Below are 20,045 nucleotides of genomic sequence, written 5' to 3' on the forward strand. Positions count from 1 at the left end.
GATATGGTATAATCAAAGAAGAGAAAAAGTATTTTGTACACCGAGTTTTCACTAACAAATGCACCAAATGCCAGCGAAAACAACAAATACCAAAAAAAAGTCTGCAATGAATTTCCAAATCACTTCAAATGTTATTTTATTGCCTTGTTTTTACAAATGAACACAAATCACGAATGTTTGTATATGTGGTTGAATCTTGAACGTGTATTTCATGCTACTGCAATGCCAAGCTTTCCTTCTTTAATAAATAATATTCTGTATGTGTAGTATGTGTATACTTTCCTCATAACGTGTATAATAAATAACATTCCGTTTCTTTATAACAAGTGCATAGGTTTGTGTTTATATCTCAACAGAATCACAATCATTCACAAATGATACAATGGCATTTTATTGGATAAGCAATTTTCACCGTTGACATCTGTTCAAAACCTAAATGACAAAATCGAACTGGCCAAACTATAGAATAAACTCATATCCTAGTGTATATCTCTTCAGTAGCCTTAAGCTTTCTTATCTATATGAAAAAGCTGTGGTATTTGCAGAATATTATTAATTATTCAATAAGATATAAAAGCAGTTAAAAATGAATACATCGATTTAAATTACAGCGAATTAGGTCTCAATTGTATCAATAAGACGTTTCAGATCATTAAGAACATTTAATTGCGTATAAAAGTAGTTTATTTAGTAATTCATTAAAAAGATTCAAAGTCTTTAGATATTTTGGAAATGATTTTCTTATCTTTGACACGGCGATTCTGAAACCATATAGTAACTTGTCTCTCTGACAAGTTTGTGGAGGAGGCTATCCGTCGTCGCCTCTCTTTAGTGATAAACTTTGTAATGGTGTATTCATGCTCGAGTTCCTTCAGCTGCAGTTTCGTATATGGAACCCGTTTCTTCCTCCCGCGCCGAAGAAAACGACTGGTATCAGGCGCAGGGTCTTCTGCTGCAAATATATACTTAAATAAAATAACAGCTTACTAACAATTACATAAATATAACTTTGTATAATGCTGATTATATATATATATATATATATATATATATATATATATATATATATATATATATATATATATATATATATATAAACACTGGAAAAATTTAAATTTCGGATTTTCTGACTAAAATGGTCTTGCTTTTTGCTTCGTCCAAATATGTCTGTGGGACGTGGCTTAAAATATGGCCTACAGTACATGTTTTACCTGTTATTGACGATTTCCAGATACATGGGCTGGTCGTTTGCTCTTTCGAACAATAAATTTGGTTGCTCCAACTGTTCGACCAGTTCCAGGGCTCGTACTCCTCCATTACGAAAGGACTGTCATGTATGTGATTTGTCCTGGCGCGTGGAACTACAGGGACATCAATATATCCAGGGACCCGATAGGGTCCTGCATAGCCCTGATAAACTCCAATGTCCCGAATCCTGGTCGGACCCTCACCGCGGTGTAGTGCAGCTCTACTGAAATCCACCACATCTTGTTTATCAGCCAAGTGTCCATATACTTTCCCATTAACATTGTGGTGGTTCACGACTCGCTGCTGAAACACTGCGCTTGGGGAGGCTTTGCAACTGTAGAAACTGTTGGCGAAATGGCACCCAAAAGTAACTTGCGAGTTGGTACAAGACGCTGCGTTGGGAAAGGATACGTGAGAAGCTAGAGGCTCGGGGCTCAGAGAGTTCGGTGTATCCGACAACAAGTAAGACGACGATCGACTTGAATGCGCTCCAAACGCAGAAGTGTAAAAACTTCTGTTGACTTTCTCCCCGCCTAGCTCCTGCCGCTCCATGTTTATATGACAAGCAACACAATTAATTTGGCAGTAATCACAACCATCATCCTGCCTAAAATCAGTCCATTCAAGTAAGGCAAAGCATTAAAAAATCAATTGACAGCAAGGCTTATATAAGGGTATATTTTCCTGACTAATTACAGGATGCTGACTCCTGAAATATGATTGGCTAGTACTATCCACGTGATATAACAACTAGGTTAACCCTGGAAAATATGTTACTAAGGGATTAAGACGTTCAGAAAACCGGAGACCACGTTCAAGTTTGAGCATTTGTTAGTGATCTACTAATTTTGTACATTTAATTAAACAAATTCAGTTGACAAATTCCTCATTCAATTTGTGACTATTCTTTTCTATAAAAAGTAAATAGATTTATGCTTTAAAATCCGTCTACATTTACATAACAATTCATATGCCTAGGGATTTTTATAAGTTTAGTAATAAGAATATTTGAATATTTAAGCTTTTAAAATATTATAGATTCAAGTAATATTCCTAAAACACGTGTAAAGTCTTTTACAACGTGTGTTCATGTTTTTCACAGTCCTCTCTGTAAGGTAAGTTTAAAGTAATAAAGTTTAAGTTTTAAGTAATAAATAAGCAGACCTAGACTCTAGCAACCCATCACCATTTTAAAAATGAGTTGATGTATACTTGTTATAGGGCATGTTATCCTATATAGTTTTGGCTATTTGCACACTAATGTAGATGACTAGATGTCTTTAACACTGCATTTATATGTTTGTGTCTGCTGTCTGTTTGTTTGTAGTTGGAGTTGACAGTCCATCTTCGTATACATGTATAGGTGCAAAATGAATTTGTACATCTCCAAAGATTTTAACAAGATATTCAAATATGGATAATGGGAGATATCTAAAAAAAAATTGCATTCTTCTGACAGAAAAAATGTTTGTAAATTGAATTATGAGCTTATATGGACATTAATTGGGTCATTAAAGATATTTGAAAGTTCATAGATAGATAGATAGATAGATAGATAGATAGATAGATAGATAGATAGATAGATAGATAGATAGATAGATAGATACATTTTTTTCATCAATATGAAGGTTAGTCTTCAGACCGTTGTTACTCAAATACAACAGATATGCAGCAGTTTACTTTTGTCAGTAGATGGCGATATAAGTCCACATTGTGGGCATTCATTGCTCGCCTTATAACCAAGCTTACTCCCAATAAAGCACGATTGGAGAATTAGCCTGATAATCTAAATCAAGTTTCACAGATATATGAATTTTCCATTACAGTCTACTAGAACGAGGACCGGTCAGCTTATGCAAGAAGACTTGTACATTGGAACTAACTTTTAAAGTTTTTAAAGATCAATGACGATGTGCATTCAATTAGTCTCTATATTTATGTATATGACGAATTTTAAGAACGTCTTGTAAGTATATAATCTTAATGGGTAGGTGGCTACAGTCATTACTACTTCAATTATACACACAATTACACACACACACACACACACACACACACACACACACACACACACACACACACACACACACACACACACACATATATATATATATATATATAAGAGGAAGTTCTTATAGATCAATGTCTGATACATATATAGATACATAAGTTATAGATAAAGTTGCTAGGCTTGGACTGAGGCACACTAATTTCCACTGTTATATTTACCAAAAGATTTCATTTATGAGTTATGCATTTTTCAACAAACAACTTTTCTGTTTTCTAATTTATCTGATTTCACCAAAGTCTCATTTTTCTTTAAACATTTCAAGCTATTATTCAAACTATGTTCTAAAAAATAACAGTCTTTTTTTTTTTTTTTTTTTTTTAATAAATAAAGGGCATGCAGAGCCAGCCCTGTTGAGCTCCTTCCTTAAAGTTAGTATGGATCATCTACTCGTTGGGGCGAAAGGTGGCGGTAGGGAACCATTAACGTTTCGTGGGCAAGCGTTTATTTTCCGGTTGGCTTGAATAAAAATGTATTTTGTGTATAGCCTACAAAACTATGCAAAGGGGTTTTTTACATGTGTAAACACAAAATATACCTTGTTAAAAAATGATACATGTGACTTGTGACATTATTTTCACATTTTTCTGCGATCGACTAAAAAAGGTTTTAAAAATGACTAAACTAGACGTTAATACACAGTGTTTATTCAGCCTATTAAAGGTACAGTTATTTAATTGTAATCTGCTTTTTACTCAGAGTTCTCTTGTATGTAGTTTGCTATTATTGCACTGACATACAAGTAAAAAAAAAAAACAACAACAACAGGAGGACACAAATCAACAACAGCAAATTCAAGGTGTGTTTCTTTATTGATTGATTTTGTAATTAGTAATAACATTTAACCCGGTTGGAAATTTGCAGAGGAAAAAAGATCCGATTTTAATAGATATGTCAATTATTGATATTATTATATCACATATAACACATTAACACTGTAGCGTGGGCTAAAGATACCAGCACACCTAGTGCTTGGTTCTTGTGCGGCACATGAACCAGAAGTCGCTTACACTGTTATTTAACGTGTTTTATTTTACGACCTAGTCTTTCATCAAAACATTTACTGGAATTCTAATACTATTCTTTGTGATATGCAGGTACTGCTGTTATGCGTGATAAAATAAATGCAGTTCTAAGTAGCCACCATATAAGTGTACAAAAAATGAATATTATTTATATTGGTAATTAATATTAATTAGATTAATTTAGTTACATAATCTACATAATATTTTCTTAGAAAAAAAGTTCGTTGATTTAAATGGCCCACAAAAGTTGAAACTTAGAGGAATATTTGCTGATTGCATCTGAAATGCCATTAGTTTGTGAGCATTTATTCAATTTTTGATACATGTTGAATAATGAACAGTTTCATAACACGTCGGTTATAGCCATTTTTACCTATTGCTCTAAAGTCAGCGCCTGCTGCTTTGGGAAGGAGCTGCTGGGGGCGCCAAAGAACAGGGTAGCGCTACTAGGCTACTTGTCTCCAACCAAAGTGAAGCACGTAGTTCCATCACTTAACCTTACCTTCACAAGCCGTCTACTCACTCCACTCATTCCACTCCACATTTCATCCGGAGCTCATCTCTAAACTCTTTATACGCATTATAATTAGATATTAATTCGCAATTGGATAACTAGCTTCATCTTTTTTTCTTATCTTTAGAAACAAGATACACTAGAATATGCAAAATATGCAAAAAGTATATGCAAAAATATGCAAGCTATATACATAGACCAGTAGAAAGAATTTCAGAGATTATTAGAGCAATTATTTTGTAACCCACAGGTGCAGACAAACTATCCCTTGTTACCAAATATAAGCTTTATTCCCTGTTCCAACAAAGAATAATTACGACACTCTGTTAAACATTTTGTGATTTATTAAGGGAAACGTGTGTGGGTGTTGAAACTGAAATTGTTTTTCCTAAAAAAAAGAAAAGAAAAATACTACACTGCTGCTTTTAATTTTTCTATAAAGAATTTATTGTTGGTTCATTAAAGATCTCCAAGCAGTTAATAGGCGTAATGAAGAAATAATAATGTAGACTATGCTGGTTAACGTATGTCAAATATTTATATGTAATAAAAATACGCAGAAAATGAATGTTCTTATATCATAAATAACTTCGATTCTTAACCATTTAATAGCAATAAACATTGCCTTGGACCTTGCAACTGGTGTGGTATTTATTTTTTAAACGCAAATTCATATGCATTAAAAATATTATAACTGCAAAATTCTATACTTCTAATCATGCGGCTAAATATTCTGATTTTCAGTATGGATTCACTAGTTGACAATATCTTAAACACGATTAATTTTCTTTTCTTTTCTTTTTTTAAAAATTCTTTAAACGCCTGTTCTTAAACTGCGCACGCCGATACCCTGGAGTAAAGATCTTCAACACCTTTCAGTCCAAAACATCTGAGTGAAATAATCTACTCCAAAAAAAAAAGAAAAAAAAAAAGAAAGAAGAATCAGAAGGGAGGCAGAGAGGGGGAGCGAGAGTCTAAGCAGAAGGGAGGAACAATAGAGAATCAAAGTATAATGATATTCCTAAATGAAGAGGGAAATGTTGCCGCACTCATTTTATTAATCAGACTGTCAATTTCACCCCAGAGGCCAAACCCAGGAGCCATCTAAAGCAGACGCAGATCAGCGACGGGACAGCAGCTCCTCTCCTCACTTCTCCACTCTCCCTCCACCTGGATATGAGACTTTGAGCGAGCTCAGCCCGACTACATCATTCCACTGACAGTCCCGCTCCTATTTATTTGCTTATAAACCTGTTACAATAAATGATCATTCGAGAAGCGTCACGCGCACCTTTAACGACGAAACCGCGTACCACTTTTTTGATGAATGACATTTCGGACCGGATAGGATGCACGGGTCATTTTGAACAGTCATTCGCACTGGCATTTGTCTGTGTTTTTTTTCTTTCTTCAGTCTTGCGCATAAATGTGTTATATTATTTAGTACCAGTAGCAGAGCTGACGGCGGATTAGCTACGCCACAAATTCATCGGAGTACCAGCGGCACCGGGACTTGGGCTTTTTTTCTGCGCTACTTCGTGATGGAGAGGATAAGAAAAGAGATGATTCTGATGGAAAGAGGGCTGCACAGTCCCGTGTCAGGCAAGAGACACCCGAACCTCTCTGATTCAAACGGAAACGCCGTGCTCGAGGCCCTCGAAAATTCTCAGCATGCGGGGCGACTGAGCCCGAGAATCACTTCCGCTTCGCTACACGCTAGCCTGAACGACGTACCCAGCAAAGGCAAATTTGAAATAGACAGCTTATTCGGAAACCACCACGCCAGCGACAACAGTTCTTCGGCGGAAATCTCGTCCTCGGAAAACAGGAAGAAATCAAGTCTGTATCCTGAAGTTTCTACAGACTCCGAAATGAATAGCGATGTGGAAGTGGGATGCCCATCTCATCGCTCCCCAAGCAGTGTCAGCCAACACAAGGAAAACAATAATAAAGGTAATGCACAAAGGACCTTTATTTCGTTTAAATACTGGATGCTGAGATTTTATCATTACAAAATTATAGTTATATTTTCTGTCCCAATAGTACGGGAAGTGTATTGGCTAAGTGAACAAAAAAAATACTGAAATAGAGCGTTGAAAATTTATTTACTAATTGCCCAAATTCATATATTATTATTATTATTATTATTATTATTATTATTATTATTATTATTATTATTATTATTATTATTATTATTATATTTCATGGTGAAATTAAACTGTTACTAATATAAAACCTACAAAATTTTTTTTAATTAAAATAATACACATTTAGGAACAACAAAAATAATGCTTTATATATCTATTGATTTACTTTTCATAAATAGACGCAGTGGGTCCATTACTTATATTTGATTTAGAGATAAATAGCCAGAGGAAAAATCACACTTTAAAGATTAAAGTTATATGAGTATTAAAATTCTCATATGTAATTTAATGAAATGTTTATAATGTTTATAATTGTGACAATAATGTATCCAAAATTCATGTTAACATTTGTCCTTAATCATTTGTCTAAAATCATTTCGTGTCTTGTCTATAATCATCTCTCGTGCTCATTAGGTTTCTCAGATAGCAACTCGGGGACCTCGAGCTCTAGTTCGTCTATCTCCAATCATAACGGAAACTCCATCGGCAGCTCGACCAACTCAAACGCAGACCAAGTGCGACGATACCGGACTGCTTTTACCAGGGAACAAATCGGGAGACTGGAAAAAGAATTTTACAGGGAAAACTACGTTTCAAGGCCCAGGAGATGTGAGCTAGCTGCAGCGTTAAACCTACCAGAAACAACGATAAAGGTAATATTTCCTTTAAATGATTCAAATAAAAGCCAAATACATCATTCATCATATATATATATATATATATATATATATATATATATATATATATATATATATATATATATATATATATATATACCTGTGAGAATTTCACACTCACAGGATACATATAGGACACTCACAGGACACATGTTTACTAATTTTAAAATAGTTTTAAACGTAAACGTGGTTAATGTTCTTAAAAAATCGTTAGATCTAAAATTAAATTACACGAAAAACAGATATAATCGGCCATTTACGGATTAAGTTGAGAACCAAGTATAAGGTGTAAGAAGCAGTTAAGGTTTATGAATGTTTTACATTTTTTAAATTCCGTTTAATTTACGTTACGCTGTATTAGGTCCTTTTCGTGCGTTTTTGATGTTATCAATGTTGTTTTTTTGTACAATAGTTAATCACTGATTTGCTATCTACATATATGTATATACATATGCTACCTACGCTTTCATGACATATTTTTTTCCCTAGCAAGTTATAATGATTAAATTTCCCTAAATATTCTCTCTCTCTCTCTCTCTCTCTCTCTCTCTCTCTCTCTCTCTCTCTCTCTCTCTCTCTCTCTCAATCTCTCCTCCTCCTCCTTCTTCTTCTTCTTCTTCTTCTTCTTCTTCTTCTTCTTCTTCGTTTCGTTCAGTTTCTCAGTAAATTTACAAGCAAAATGGGAAAACATACACAAAATAAATCGGATTTAAAAACATTAGGGTCAATTTATACGCAGACTTAATGTTTGTGTGCGTGTGTGTATGTTTATGTAGGTGTGGTTCCAGAACCGGCGAATGAAGGACAAGAGGCAGCGCCTAGCCATGTCCTGGCCACATCCGGCCGATCCCAGTTTCTACACTTATATGATGACGCACGCAGCCGCCACCGGAAGTCTGCCGTACCCATTCCATTCTCACATGCCCCTGCACTACTACCCGCACGTGGGAGTCACGGCCGCGGCCGCTGCTGCTGCGGCCTCGGGGGCCGCATCATCCCCATTCGCCACCTCCATCAGGCCCCTTGACACCTTCCGAGCGCTCTCCCATCCGTATTCGCGTCCAGAGCTGCTCTGCAGCTTTCGCCATCCCGGACTGTACCAGTCGCCGGCGGGCCTCAACAGTTCAGCTGCAGCAGCGGCTGCAGCGGCTGCGGCGGCGGTGAGCGCACCATCGGCAAGTGCTTGCTCGTGTCTCAGCTGCCACAGCGGCGGCGCGCTCAGTTCTCGCAGCGCAGGCTCGGACTTCACATGCACGGCGAGCGCGCCCAGGTCCGAAAGCGGATTTCTACCCTATTCGGCTGCTGTACTAAGCAAAACAGCCGTGCCATCGCCAGATCAGAGAGAGGAAAGCGCCCTCAATAGATAACTTTACATTTGAACATGTAGCGAAAGCTACTTTTGATTTTAATCAACATCGTGTTGTTAGCGCACTCAAATTACTAAGGACATTTTCCCAAGCCATTCCAAGCAGAATACATTAACTACGATTATAAAATATAAACAAATATTAAAACGATAACATCCGGAACTAGCGTCACAAGCATTAAAAAAAGATTCGGTATCCCGAAAACTATATGGCTAGATAAACAGCAGATGTATGATCCAGTGTCCTTTAGATTGTTTTTTTATATATACATATTTAGATTTTCCACCACTTTTCGTTTTCAGATATTAGGTCAAGGCACACCACTTTCGTGCTGTAAAGAGAAAAATAAGGTGCATGTGTAACTTTTAGTGTCTGCTGAGGTACCAGGATGAGGATGATGACGATGCCGTTCAGGGACTCCCTTAATTCGATGGAACTATAGGCGCTGAGACTCTACACTGCTTCCACAGTGTCAATTCTGCTGTTAATAATGTGCAGATTATGACGAAAATTGCCAATCATGCACCTTGATGGAGCTCCTTTGAAAGCGAAAATGTAAGGAAGTTCCCTGTTCTGAGACCCGATGTCACATCATAACAACCCGCAGTGGGAAGTCATTAGACGAGGCAGATAAAGGACCTTGTGCTTCACACATTGTTATTGGTGCATATACAGTAACAAACGTGGCATTCGTTATCTGAAGAAATTTAAGGAAGAAAAAACTCCCCTTCCGCTGAGTCCTATTTCCAGTCTCCTTATTGGAGCTTTAGTCGTCGTGGGTAGAATTTTCTCTCAGCTGTGTTCCGCTGATGCGAGCAGCCTCATTAAATACGAACCGATATTTCCATAATGCTCCCAACAGAGACTCTTCACTCACGTTGTAACGGGATTATCCGCACAAGCCCAAACTTTAGACAAATTGCTCATGCATTTCTGTCTGCATGTATATTTTTTGTCACATAGATAACATTTTGCCCGTTCGACAACCGCATTTTAACAAACGCAAACAGCACTTGTATAGCCAGTTATGAATGGTGAGATATTTTGACATAACATGCATAGTCTAGTTCTGATAGAATTAAACCAAAATACCGACAGCTATGTGAAAAGGACTTTCAGCGTTGTATTTATTTATTTATTTTAATGAGTTAGACATCTATTTAATTCAAGTGACTGGATGAATGTTTGAGTTTGTCTTAGGTGCTCTAACATTTCTACACACATGTAATGTCGATACCACAATTTAAAATAAAAATCAAGGCATCCAAGACAGAATACAGAAATGCAGGACATATACCAAATTGTCATTGTATATAATGCATATTACATTGCTGAGAAAGTTTCGAATGTTAAAGGGTTTTATACATTAGTAGGGACTGCGAAGGGTTGGCTCTCGCTATAGAGACAGTTTGTTCAATTAATGGGAGTAAAAAAAAATCCTGTGTTTTGCCCTTCTCCCCAGGATCGCTGTGATTTATGACTCTTAAAATTACGTTTCTGTATTTTAAATATTAACTGTATGATTTTTCATATTTTCACTTAAGAAATATGTGCAATATAAAATGTAAATTGTTATTTATTGATGGTGTTTGTTCTTGGGGGAAATAAATATTTAAAAATCAACGTATTGCTTGCTTAGCATTTTGTCGCACACAGATATCTTAAAAAAATTCAAATCTCTCAAAATGAATATTTAATAAATGTTTAAAATGTATTATCTGAAATTGGTAACGTGCCTTTTCGACATATAAATAATAAGTTTGCATTCTGTTTTATATTACAATTGATAGGATAGATCCTATTTAATATTTAAATCATCAATGTCTTATAAGTATGATTAAACTAAGCCTTTATTTGCACATTGCTTTTGAAAAAAAGATGGAAAACTTAGAGTTGAAAAGTGATGTTTCTACTATTTATACTAGAAACTTATATTAATTAAACCCGCAGCTAAACTGTAGGGAATATGAAGACTGAGATCACGGGTCATTTCGACCCTATAATTTACCATTATGTTTACATTACCTCTAAATGATACAAGCTGATACTGTCGTTAATTGCAGCTCGGTTAAATATATACCAGAGCACCCCCAGGGGATTTAGAGATAAGTTACTTTTTTTAACGTCCCCATTAAAGAAATAGGATTAGACTCAGCTTTGGATGTGATGTATTGCTGTGGTTCTTCATGCTCTTTACTTCAGCATGGGTTACAACCCATCCAACAAAGGCATTGAGATAGATGGAGAGCTAAACAGAAGAAGACAGAGGGCAGAAAAACACTGGCCACAATAACACGATTAGTTTTGTATCCAGTGTGCAAAGGCTAAAAAAAAGAATACATCATAAAATGTAAAAAATGTCTGTCACCTTAAACGAATTTCTTTTGACAAGAAGATCTATCTACGGGTTGTTTAATATATTTTATATTTTCTTTATTTCTCTGCTAATAGGAAACCTAAATTAAATGTCCACTGGCGAGATAGAAATGCAAAGATCGATGATCCTTCCCCTACTGTCCAATCACCCCTATTTAATTGACTGTATTTTCTGGGTAATTGAACTGCTTGTTGTAAATTGAAGATTTTATAGAAACGACGTGAAAACTACATTTACTGACATTCATCGCGTCTTTGACATTGATTATCTGATCAGCGCGTGTCATTCTAACCTCCAATTCTTCATTACACACTGTTTATGAGCTGCTGCAGAACAACTCGCTTGTTCCACAGTGATTGATTGCCTTATTAACGCGTGTTCTTGTAAGTGTGACCGAACTGATTACGATGCATATGTTTAGAATAATGTTTCATTTAGCTGACTGCGAGTAATGCGAGGTGACAGCAGCTGCAAGGAGGACAAAAACCAAAACTACAGGGAGCACGTGGGCCAACGACACCGTCGTTTTAAGGTGAAATATCCTCAATAGTGGAAATAAAATATACGAGTGTTCTTTCTTTCTTTCTTTCTTTCTTTCTTTCTTTCTTTCTTTCTTTCTTTCTTTCTTGTAACGTGTGATCTACATACATAAGCGAACTGAGAAAAAATTACTACAATTTTCCATTTGGAGTCAGATTATTTCATTGAATCAAATTACATACGTTACATTTTTGACATGTGAGACAGGATTTGATTGGTTGGTCATGCTTCTACTTGGTTCTTCAGGTTTAATCTGCTAAATTGAGGACGAATTTGCTACATCCGTTGTAGAGGTATATATAATCTTGTTTGTTTATGTACGCTTCTGTTCAAATGTTACCTCCATTAATTTAACCATAGCTCATTAAGACGGAATGAAATGGTTAAATTAACTCATCAACATATAATGATGATGAATGGGGTATTAATTCAGACACAAGCTGGTCTATTTGCAAGTTTGTGCGTTTTGTTACACCTAAAAAACATTTTGAATAGGAGGTCATCCCCTCAATCAATTACATAAACATGTAGGTTCGGTCTCGTAAAACTCGCTTTCATGCATATGCATTAAAACATGTTATCAATTATCCTTGAAAATTGCCTTCATCGGCTTTAATGACATGCCAGAATAATGCGCCAAAAGAAAGTCCGCCGGAAATGTAATCCAGGAGTAAGTGATGTTTAGAATGGTACACAACAGGTCAGATGCATTTTACCACATTTCGTTATATTAACTGCGAACCACCGTAATATAAGGATGACAGAGTTCCAGTTTGTGCAGGTATTTTGGCTTTTGCTGGTTGATAAAATTCTGGGAACTAATCTTATATGGTATTCAACTTGCCAGTGTTGCATATCATTAGGCAACGTAATTTACAATAATTAATATTGTATAATAATTATTATTGTTACTGCGACAGCATTAGATAGCCATCGATTGTTTTTATGGAATAGATTAATAAATTATGCAAAACTAGCATATATCATGGACCACTATACACGCACGTTTAAAGGTCACACAACTTAAACTAAAAGTGAGAACTAAAGCTAACATCCTCGATTCACGGCAATTTAGACATATAATGAGATTGCAAAAAGATAAACAAATTTTGTCGCAACAATAATTGGGAATTTTTTTAAATGGGATGTAGACAGGACGGGGTGTGATAAACAACCCTGGGCGAATTGATCAAGCTTAACAGCAGGAGCGTGTGCACAGACGAGGTCAGGTCAAAGCAGCGGGCGCCTCCACACGAACTAACGCTCATCTGACGGCTGCTTACGAATCCTTAGATCTAGTAATGACACCTCACAGAAGACCATGTTTGTGGAATGAATCACTCCTCTCAGAACTCATATATCAAATAGCTTTTGGATGCATTACGGTTACTGTATAGTTACTACTGTTTCTTCTTAGCTTAGCTATGGAAGCTACGTACGAGCCTGTTATGCGAGTATTTCCAGAAAGGTTTAATTATCAGAGATTTAACGGAGCAGTTGTCATGTATTCAGAGATTAAACAGAAAATTACGTTGAAAGAAATTATGTTGAAGAAAATTACGTGAAAGTGCTATACTGAAAAAAAAAATGGGCTGGTGAGCGCTGGCTAGTAGCAAACTAACTTAGCTAATTAGAGTCTTGAAGTGGGCAACATTTAAGCACCAGGGTTTGATCCTCCGCTGGAGTGATTTTTATTTCAGGGTAATATGCCCATGTCAATATATAATATAATATTAACAATATGAAACCCCACAAAGGCAGTTATGGGAGCTGAAGTTAATTCCGCTGCCGGTGTGAGGCGATCAAAGAACCCACTGCACCACCCTGCTGCGGATAACTTAATTAGATTAACAATCTAGGAAATGAAGCATACTCTCGCTATATAACTGGATGTTGAGTAGAATTTAGCGGCCTCTGTCTTTTTGAGGTAAAAACCACACGCCACATCCAGTACTAGGTGAAAGCGGTGTCGGGAAAGAGTCGTTAAACATATGAAAGAGATAAAGAAGTACGCAAATCCTCTTCTCATCTCCACACGTACAAAACACTTTAATGAACTACGCATCTTTTAAATATGATGTATATCGTAATAAATTATATTACAGTTAATTATATTAGAATATAAAGTTTATATAAGATTATAGAAATAAATCCATGGGATTAAAAAAAATCATATTGTTTCTGTGTCTTTTGTTTACCTCTCGTTAATAACGAAAAAATGGTCAGACGGATAGAATTGGCGTTCACATAGTATTATGAGAACTATTTTGTTGGCATTGTGCTATCGATGAGAAATTTCACTGCATTTTCTTAACAAGGCTACATAACATTGCTAACTACCTAGTCCCAACGATGATCTGTACTGTAAAATGTACATGTCAAATTTTTCGGTTTCACTCTGCAGACAATCATACACTGGTACAATAAATAATGGCCATGATTAGACTAATAATAAAATTACATATAGAAAGCTGTATTTTGACGCACTCTGATAACCTGATGTTTGTGCAGTGAGGTTTGATTACATTTGAACGTCTGTCATTCGTTTTAACACAGTTTGAAATGGTTGTACAATTAAGTGTAAATCAAGTTTCTGTCAATTTTCATGACAAGATGCATTACAATGAAATTAAAGTATTTATAATATTCACTCACTCACTCATTTTCTACCGCTTATCTGAACTACCTCGGGTCACGGGGAGCCTGTGCCTATCTCAGGCGTCATCGGGCATCAAGGCAGGATACACCCTAGATGGAGTGACAACCCATCGCAGGGCACACACACACACTCGCTCATTCAATCACACACTACGGACAATTTTCCAGAGATACCAATCAACCTACCATGCATGTCTTGGGACCGGGGGAGGAAACCGGAGTACCCGGAGGAAACCCCCGAGACACGGGGAGAACATGCAAACTCCGCACATACAAGGCGGAGGCGGGAATCGAACCCCGACCCTGGAGGTGTGAGGCCAACGTGCTAACCATGTATTTATAATTGTACAGATGAAAAGCCTAACTTTTTAAGAAAAGTTTCTAATTTGAACACAATATTTTCAGCTATAGTACGCACATGTATAAAAAAATAAAAAAAATAATTAATTTAATAAGCGTACTATTTAAACTAAATTCTGTGAACACTGGCTACACGTCGGGGCCTGTAAAATCACTCGGATACCTTCTTGTGCGCGTGAACACGCATGCCGCGAACGTTCAAAGGTCACAAAGTGGCGTATGACGACGACAGCATTTGTAAGTACTGTCATACAAATACTGTCTTGCCAGGAATAGCTCCAATTGAATTTATGGTGGTTCAGAAAGAATGGGAACGTTAATGGTTATCCGGTGTTTATAGACCCATGTTTACACCCATATCTAGCGTTTTATTTGAACATCCCAACTGCCTGAGTTTCCAAAAGTCTGCTGTATGAAAGTATAGATAATGTATACACTCACTAGGAGCTGATCAACCTCAGAACTGATGGAAAACAACTGACCCCTGCACTCATGCCATGGGAGCAATAGTAACAATTAGTAGAACTTGAAGGAACTTGAAGTAGAACTTGTGATGCCATTAACAGCAGTGTTGTTTGTTTCTCTGATAGGGAGATCTTTTCTGAGGTTACCATGAGGCAGAGAACCATGATGTGTGCAGGGTCGGTAAATACCTGTGATAGAGGCAAATACGAGCCAGTCAGACAAATATGACAATATATTGATGCCTCTGTCCATCAGTGGCAACAGGGTCACCAGCATAAATCTTGAGAACAGAGTAAAAAGTAGTTATGATGGACCACTGGAATATGGAAATATGCTTTATGCAGATCCACTGATGTAAAAAAAATTAGAACCATTTGCACTGTCCAAGAGCAATCATCTTAGGTCGAAGCACAACATTTCTGAGACCCTGAGACCACAGTGAGACAGGAGTTTATATGCCTGCAACATTTTAACCATGAACCACATGGACAGTGTGTCCCAAGGTATTCAGTTATAAAGACTTCTCCTAGCATTCCCTGTCCCTCATACACTACCTTCACAGGATGCTTTTAGGTCCTACAGTACCTATGAGATAGATGGGAAATGACTCTGAATTTTTAGTGCTTACATTCGGCAAATGGGTTGAGTTGAGTTAAGGGTGCATTGAGTCCTCCAAATTTGGCTTTGATGCTTTCTAGATCCTGAAACCTGTCCTTTCCTTTAGGGTTTATTGGCTACAGGCCCAGAGCTGGAAGTCTGTGGTCTGAAGAAACATTTTTTTTATTTGTTTCCAATGTATTATGGTAAATCACAAAAGCAAGAAAATAGTGTAACACAAAAATATATGAATACTAAGGAGACCAGTATATTGTCAACATACAACATTGCTGCATGAGTATTACAATAAACATTAGAATAATTCCAATAAACACATTATGTCAAACTTCAATATTTAAGAGCTTAAAATAGCACCAGAAAATTTGTAATATCATTATTATTTTTGCATTTTATTTCTTACACTGTGTGAATTAACTGTGCAAACAACTTAATGAAGCAACAAGATACTAAATTGTAATATGAAATTTCACAGCAATCCCAGGTCTTCACTGACATGTCATGACCTCAAACACAGCTTTTACCTTTAAATATAAATGTGCAAATGGTTAAAAAAAATTCAGTAATAATAAGAGTTTAACTTTAAATGACATTAATCTGAAACAGACAGTAGAGGCTTGAGATATATCCCTTTAAAAAACACTTGCATAACTTTGTAGAGTGTACATAGGGTAGGATGGTAATTTAATGCTGATAACTTTACATGGTGTAAAACTATTTAATACTGTTTATCCATGTCCAAGGATGGATAAATCCTTCCTACCCTATGTACGGTAATTTAATGCTGATAACTTTACATGGTGTAAAACTATTTAATACTGTTTATCCATGTCCATCCTTGGAACAATAGAAAACATGTTACTGTCCATGGTGCTGAACTGGAATATTGGCTCTTTAAGTCAATTATATCAAATCACATCTACAGTAAAAAAAAATAAACTAAATTCAAAGCTGAATAAGCCAGAATTCGCAGGGAAAAAGTAGGTGATCCCAGAGTGTTTCTACTGAAATACAATTATGATAAATATTGTTAGCAAGCTAATGTCATCATAGGCATTGAAACACTAGAAACTATAGTACACTGTGATTTTGCTTCCCCTGTCTCAAATATAAATGAGTAAATTTGACAAAAAATAAAAGAAATGATTAGAATGATGTACTTGCTGTAAGGTCTATAAAAATAAAAAATATATACAATTATAAAATAATAAATAGAAAAATACATTATTTCATATTTCTAAAAAATAAATAAATATGCATCTTTTTTAATATACAAAAATAATATTTAATAATATTTTGGAAGTTTTCACAAAAAAGTTATTTTTCTAAACTAACATTGCATGAAATTTAACTGTTTACATTCTAGTGTGGGAATGTTTTTAAACTTAACTAGCATGTGCATTTGAATCTGATTTTGACCATTATGAAAAAGTTATTTTCCTCATTTGTTGTTATGTGTTGTCTTTAAGGCCTAAGTACCTATTCTATTATGAAATGTAACAAAGTAAATTTAGCTCACTTGAATAGCACCCAAAATAATTAATATTTCACACATACTTAATTATATTACATACAAAACAATAATGGGTGGGACAACTGAGGCATATGGTATCTCAGTTTATTAGGGGTTAATGTGGGAGTGATGTTTGTGCGAATTGTTTTGGAAAAATTCAAACAGATTTTCCAGTTCTTTATTTCCTCCCATTCCTCTTCATACTTCCTGTCTGTTAACTATTGTCCACTTACACCAGATGTATTTGTCTGTTAGGAAGCGAGTCCTTGAATCTGCTAAAAAACCTGATGTCTTGTTTCCACCTTGTTTCCTCTGCAGGGATAGATCCTGAAGCCAGAGAAAACCCATGTACACATAAGGTCAACATGCAAAACTCCACAAAGACACAAATAAGCTTAGCTCAGGCAGTAGTAGTGCTATCATGCCATACAGTTGCATGAAATTAGATTTGCATAAAATAAAATCTATTAATTAATTAAATTAAATTCAAATTTATTTGTATAGCCCTTTTTAAAATTCACATTGTCTCAAAGCAGTTTTACAGAACATAGAAATAGAACAAATGTTTATTATAAAGATTTATATAATACAAAATTCAATATTAATAGATATATTTAAATGTGTTTGTATTTATCCCCAATGAGCAAGTCTGAGGTGACTCATGTGGCAGTGGCAAGGAAAAACTCCCTTGAATGGTAAAGGAAGAAACCTTGAGAGGAACCAGACTCAAAGGGGAACCCATCTTCATATGGGTGACACTGGAGGGTGTGATTATAAAGTCAGACAAATGTTGAATTGATGAGGAGATTGTTGTCCCCAAAGACCACATGGAGTTGGCATCTCCTCTTTAGTGGAGTCCAACTGGAGCTGGTAAATATCTAGATGCATCAAGATCCTCACAGAGTAAGTCGCATCTCAATGGAGTCACATCCAAAATCTTCATAGCATGGAAGACAATTGGAGCTGGTATAAATGCACCCCATTTGGCCTACTAATACAACCATTATTTTTTAAAATGCAAGGGAATATTTAAACATACGTTTTAAAAAATTTATATTTTACAAAAAACATTTAACAGACAGAAGATAAAATAGACAGAAATAAAGATGTTATCTTTTAAATCTTATGGCATGTTGTGAAACACAGAAACAGTATAAGCATGATAACCTCCCACAAAGATCAAGTTCAACAGGAGGTAAAATATCCAGATTCATAAATAAAGCAATAATGGATATGACAACGTCTTTTAGAATAAGAGCAGGAACTTGTTTTCCCTCAAAATTTAACTGAGGTTACATACAGTTACTAGTCTTCCTGTCCTTCAACAATACTCTAATTCTGGTGCATTTGACAGGATGTAAGAGAATATTGGGGATGTAGTAGAATAATCTAAAAAATCTAAAAAAATACCTAAAAAAATAACCAAAAAATAAAAAAGGAGATAAAATGAAAAGATAAAAAAGAGACATGGCAAATGAAGTCAAATGAAGTAAAGAGAAGTAAAGAGACGTCAAATGAAGTAAAGTTGCTTTTTCAGAGGCATTAATTAGGGCATTAATATATATGAGAGTCTACATTGCTAGTTTGGATTAACAATATAAACAAATATTTACAATTGGCAAAAAAAAAAGCTATTTTTTTAATTATTACTAATTTTCTTTGTCACTGTATCGCACTGCATATATGTTTTCTTTTCATGTTTATGTATTTTCTTTATGTACCACTGTTGATATTTTATGGATCTTAATGTATTAATATTATAACTCAGTTTTGCTTACAAATGTGTCTGCTTTCAATCCTTATTGGATTTATTTAAATATAACAATTACCTTACACTGAACACTGTTACTTCAATGTGTACTATATGTATGCTCTTCCTATATTGATATCACACTACCATTTATTTTTCCTTTTATCCATAGCAACAGCATCATATGTCCCTGATGTGTACAAGGACATGCCAATGCTTGACCAAGAGAACCACCAGCAGTGCAATCACAACAAAACTTTTCTTAGTCCCCTCACATTAACATTGCAACCTCCACATGATGAGGATTTAGGGTTAGCCTTATAGAAGTCTATTTTATGATGATTTATGAAGTGGTCTAGTAATGATAATGCAATACATATTGGTTAGAAAGCAACAATCTGTCAGATGGGTCCCATGGGTTAATGATTAATGCCATAATTATTTTCTATTCAGTTAAACTCATTGTTATTTGTATAGCATTTTCAACAGTAGACATTAGTAGCTTTATAGATATCCAGATGTAGATCTTGATCCCTAATGAGCAAGGTGGAGCAAGAGATGGAAAGAAGCCTTAAGTGGAAACAGACTCAGAAGGGAACATATCCTCTTCTGAGTGACACTACATAAAGTGATTATTGATCATTAATCTTCTACAGTTGTATACTCTAAAGTCGAACAGTACAAAATTATGTAGCTCTAAAAGTTGGGGGGGAAAAAAAGG

General features: G+C 35.6%; 2 protein-coding genes across 2 annotated transcripts; one reads left to right on the top strand and one right to left on the bottom strand.

Annotated features, from left to right (window-relative positions):
* Positions 1-119: 119 nt before the first annotated feature.
* On the bottom strand, positions 120-1,927 carry hoxd13a (homeobox D13a). The gene is made up of 2 exons (XM_047815202.1): positions 1,212-1,927; positions 120-952 (listed from the first exon to the last, which is right to left on the bottom strand). The coding sequence occupies exons 1-2, from the start codon at positions 1,798-1,800 to the stop codon at positions 699-701; spliced, it is 843 nt and encodes a 280-aa protein (XP_047671158.1). The 5' UTR covers positions 1,801-1,927; the 3' UTR covers positions 120-698.
* A 3,947-nt stretch (positions 1,928-5,874) lies between these two features.
* Positions 5,875-10,512, top strand: evx2 (even-skipped homeobox 2). The gene is made up of 3 exons (XM_027164726.2): positions 5,875-6,808; positions 7,417-7,655; positions 8,456-10,512. Exons 1-3 carry the CDS (start codon positions 6,397-6,399, stop codon positions 9,044-9,046), a joined length of 1,242 nt encoding a protein of 413 aa, XP_027020527.1. The 5' UTR covers positions 5,875-6,396; the 3' UTR covers positions 9,047-10,512.
* The last annotated feature ends 9,533 nt before the right edge of the window (positions 10,513-20,045 follow it).

This window comes from Tachysurus fulvidraco, chromosome 6, assembly GCF_022655615.1.
Source record: "Tachysurus fulvidraco isolate hzauxx_2018 chromosome 6, HZAU_PFXX_2.0, whole genome shotgun sequence".
Lineage (NCBI taxonomy): Eukaryota > Metazoa > Chordata > Actinopteri > Siluriformes > Bagridae > Tachysurus > Tachysurus fulvidraco.

Excerpts from the sequence above, each read along its gene's own strand:
- hoxd13a (XM_047815202.1), bottom strand. The coding sequence starts at position 1,800 with ATGGAGCGGCAGGAGCTAGGCGGGGAGAAAGTCAACAGAAGTTTTTAC. Across the intron at positions 953-1,211 it reads CTGGAAATCGTCAATAACAG|CAGAAGACCCTGCGCCTGAT; the intron begins GTAAAACATGTA and ends ATATATTTGCAG.
- evx2 (XM_027164726.2), top strand. The coding sequence starts at position 6,397 with ATGGAGAGGATAAGAAAAGAGATGATTCTGATGGAAAGAGGGCTGCAC. Across the intron at positions 6,809-7,416 it reads CAAGGAAAACAATAATAAAG|GTTTCTCAGATAGCAACTCG; the intron begins GTAATGCACAAA and ends CGTGCTCATTAG. Across the intron at positions 7,656-8,455 it reads TACCAGAAACAACGATAAAG|GTGTGGTTCCAGAACCGGCG; the intron begins GTAATATTTCCT and ends ATGTTTATGTAG.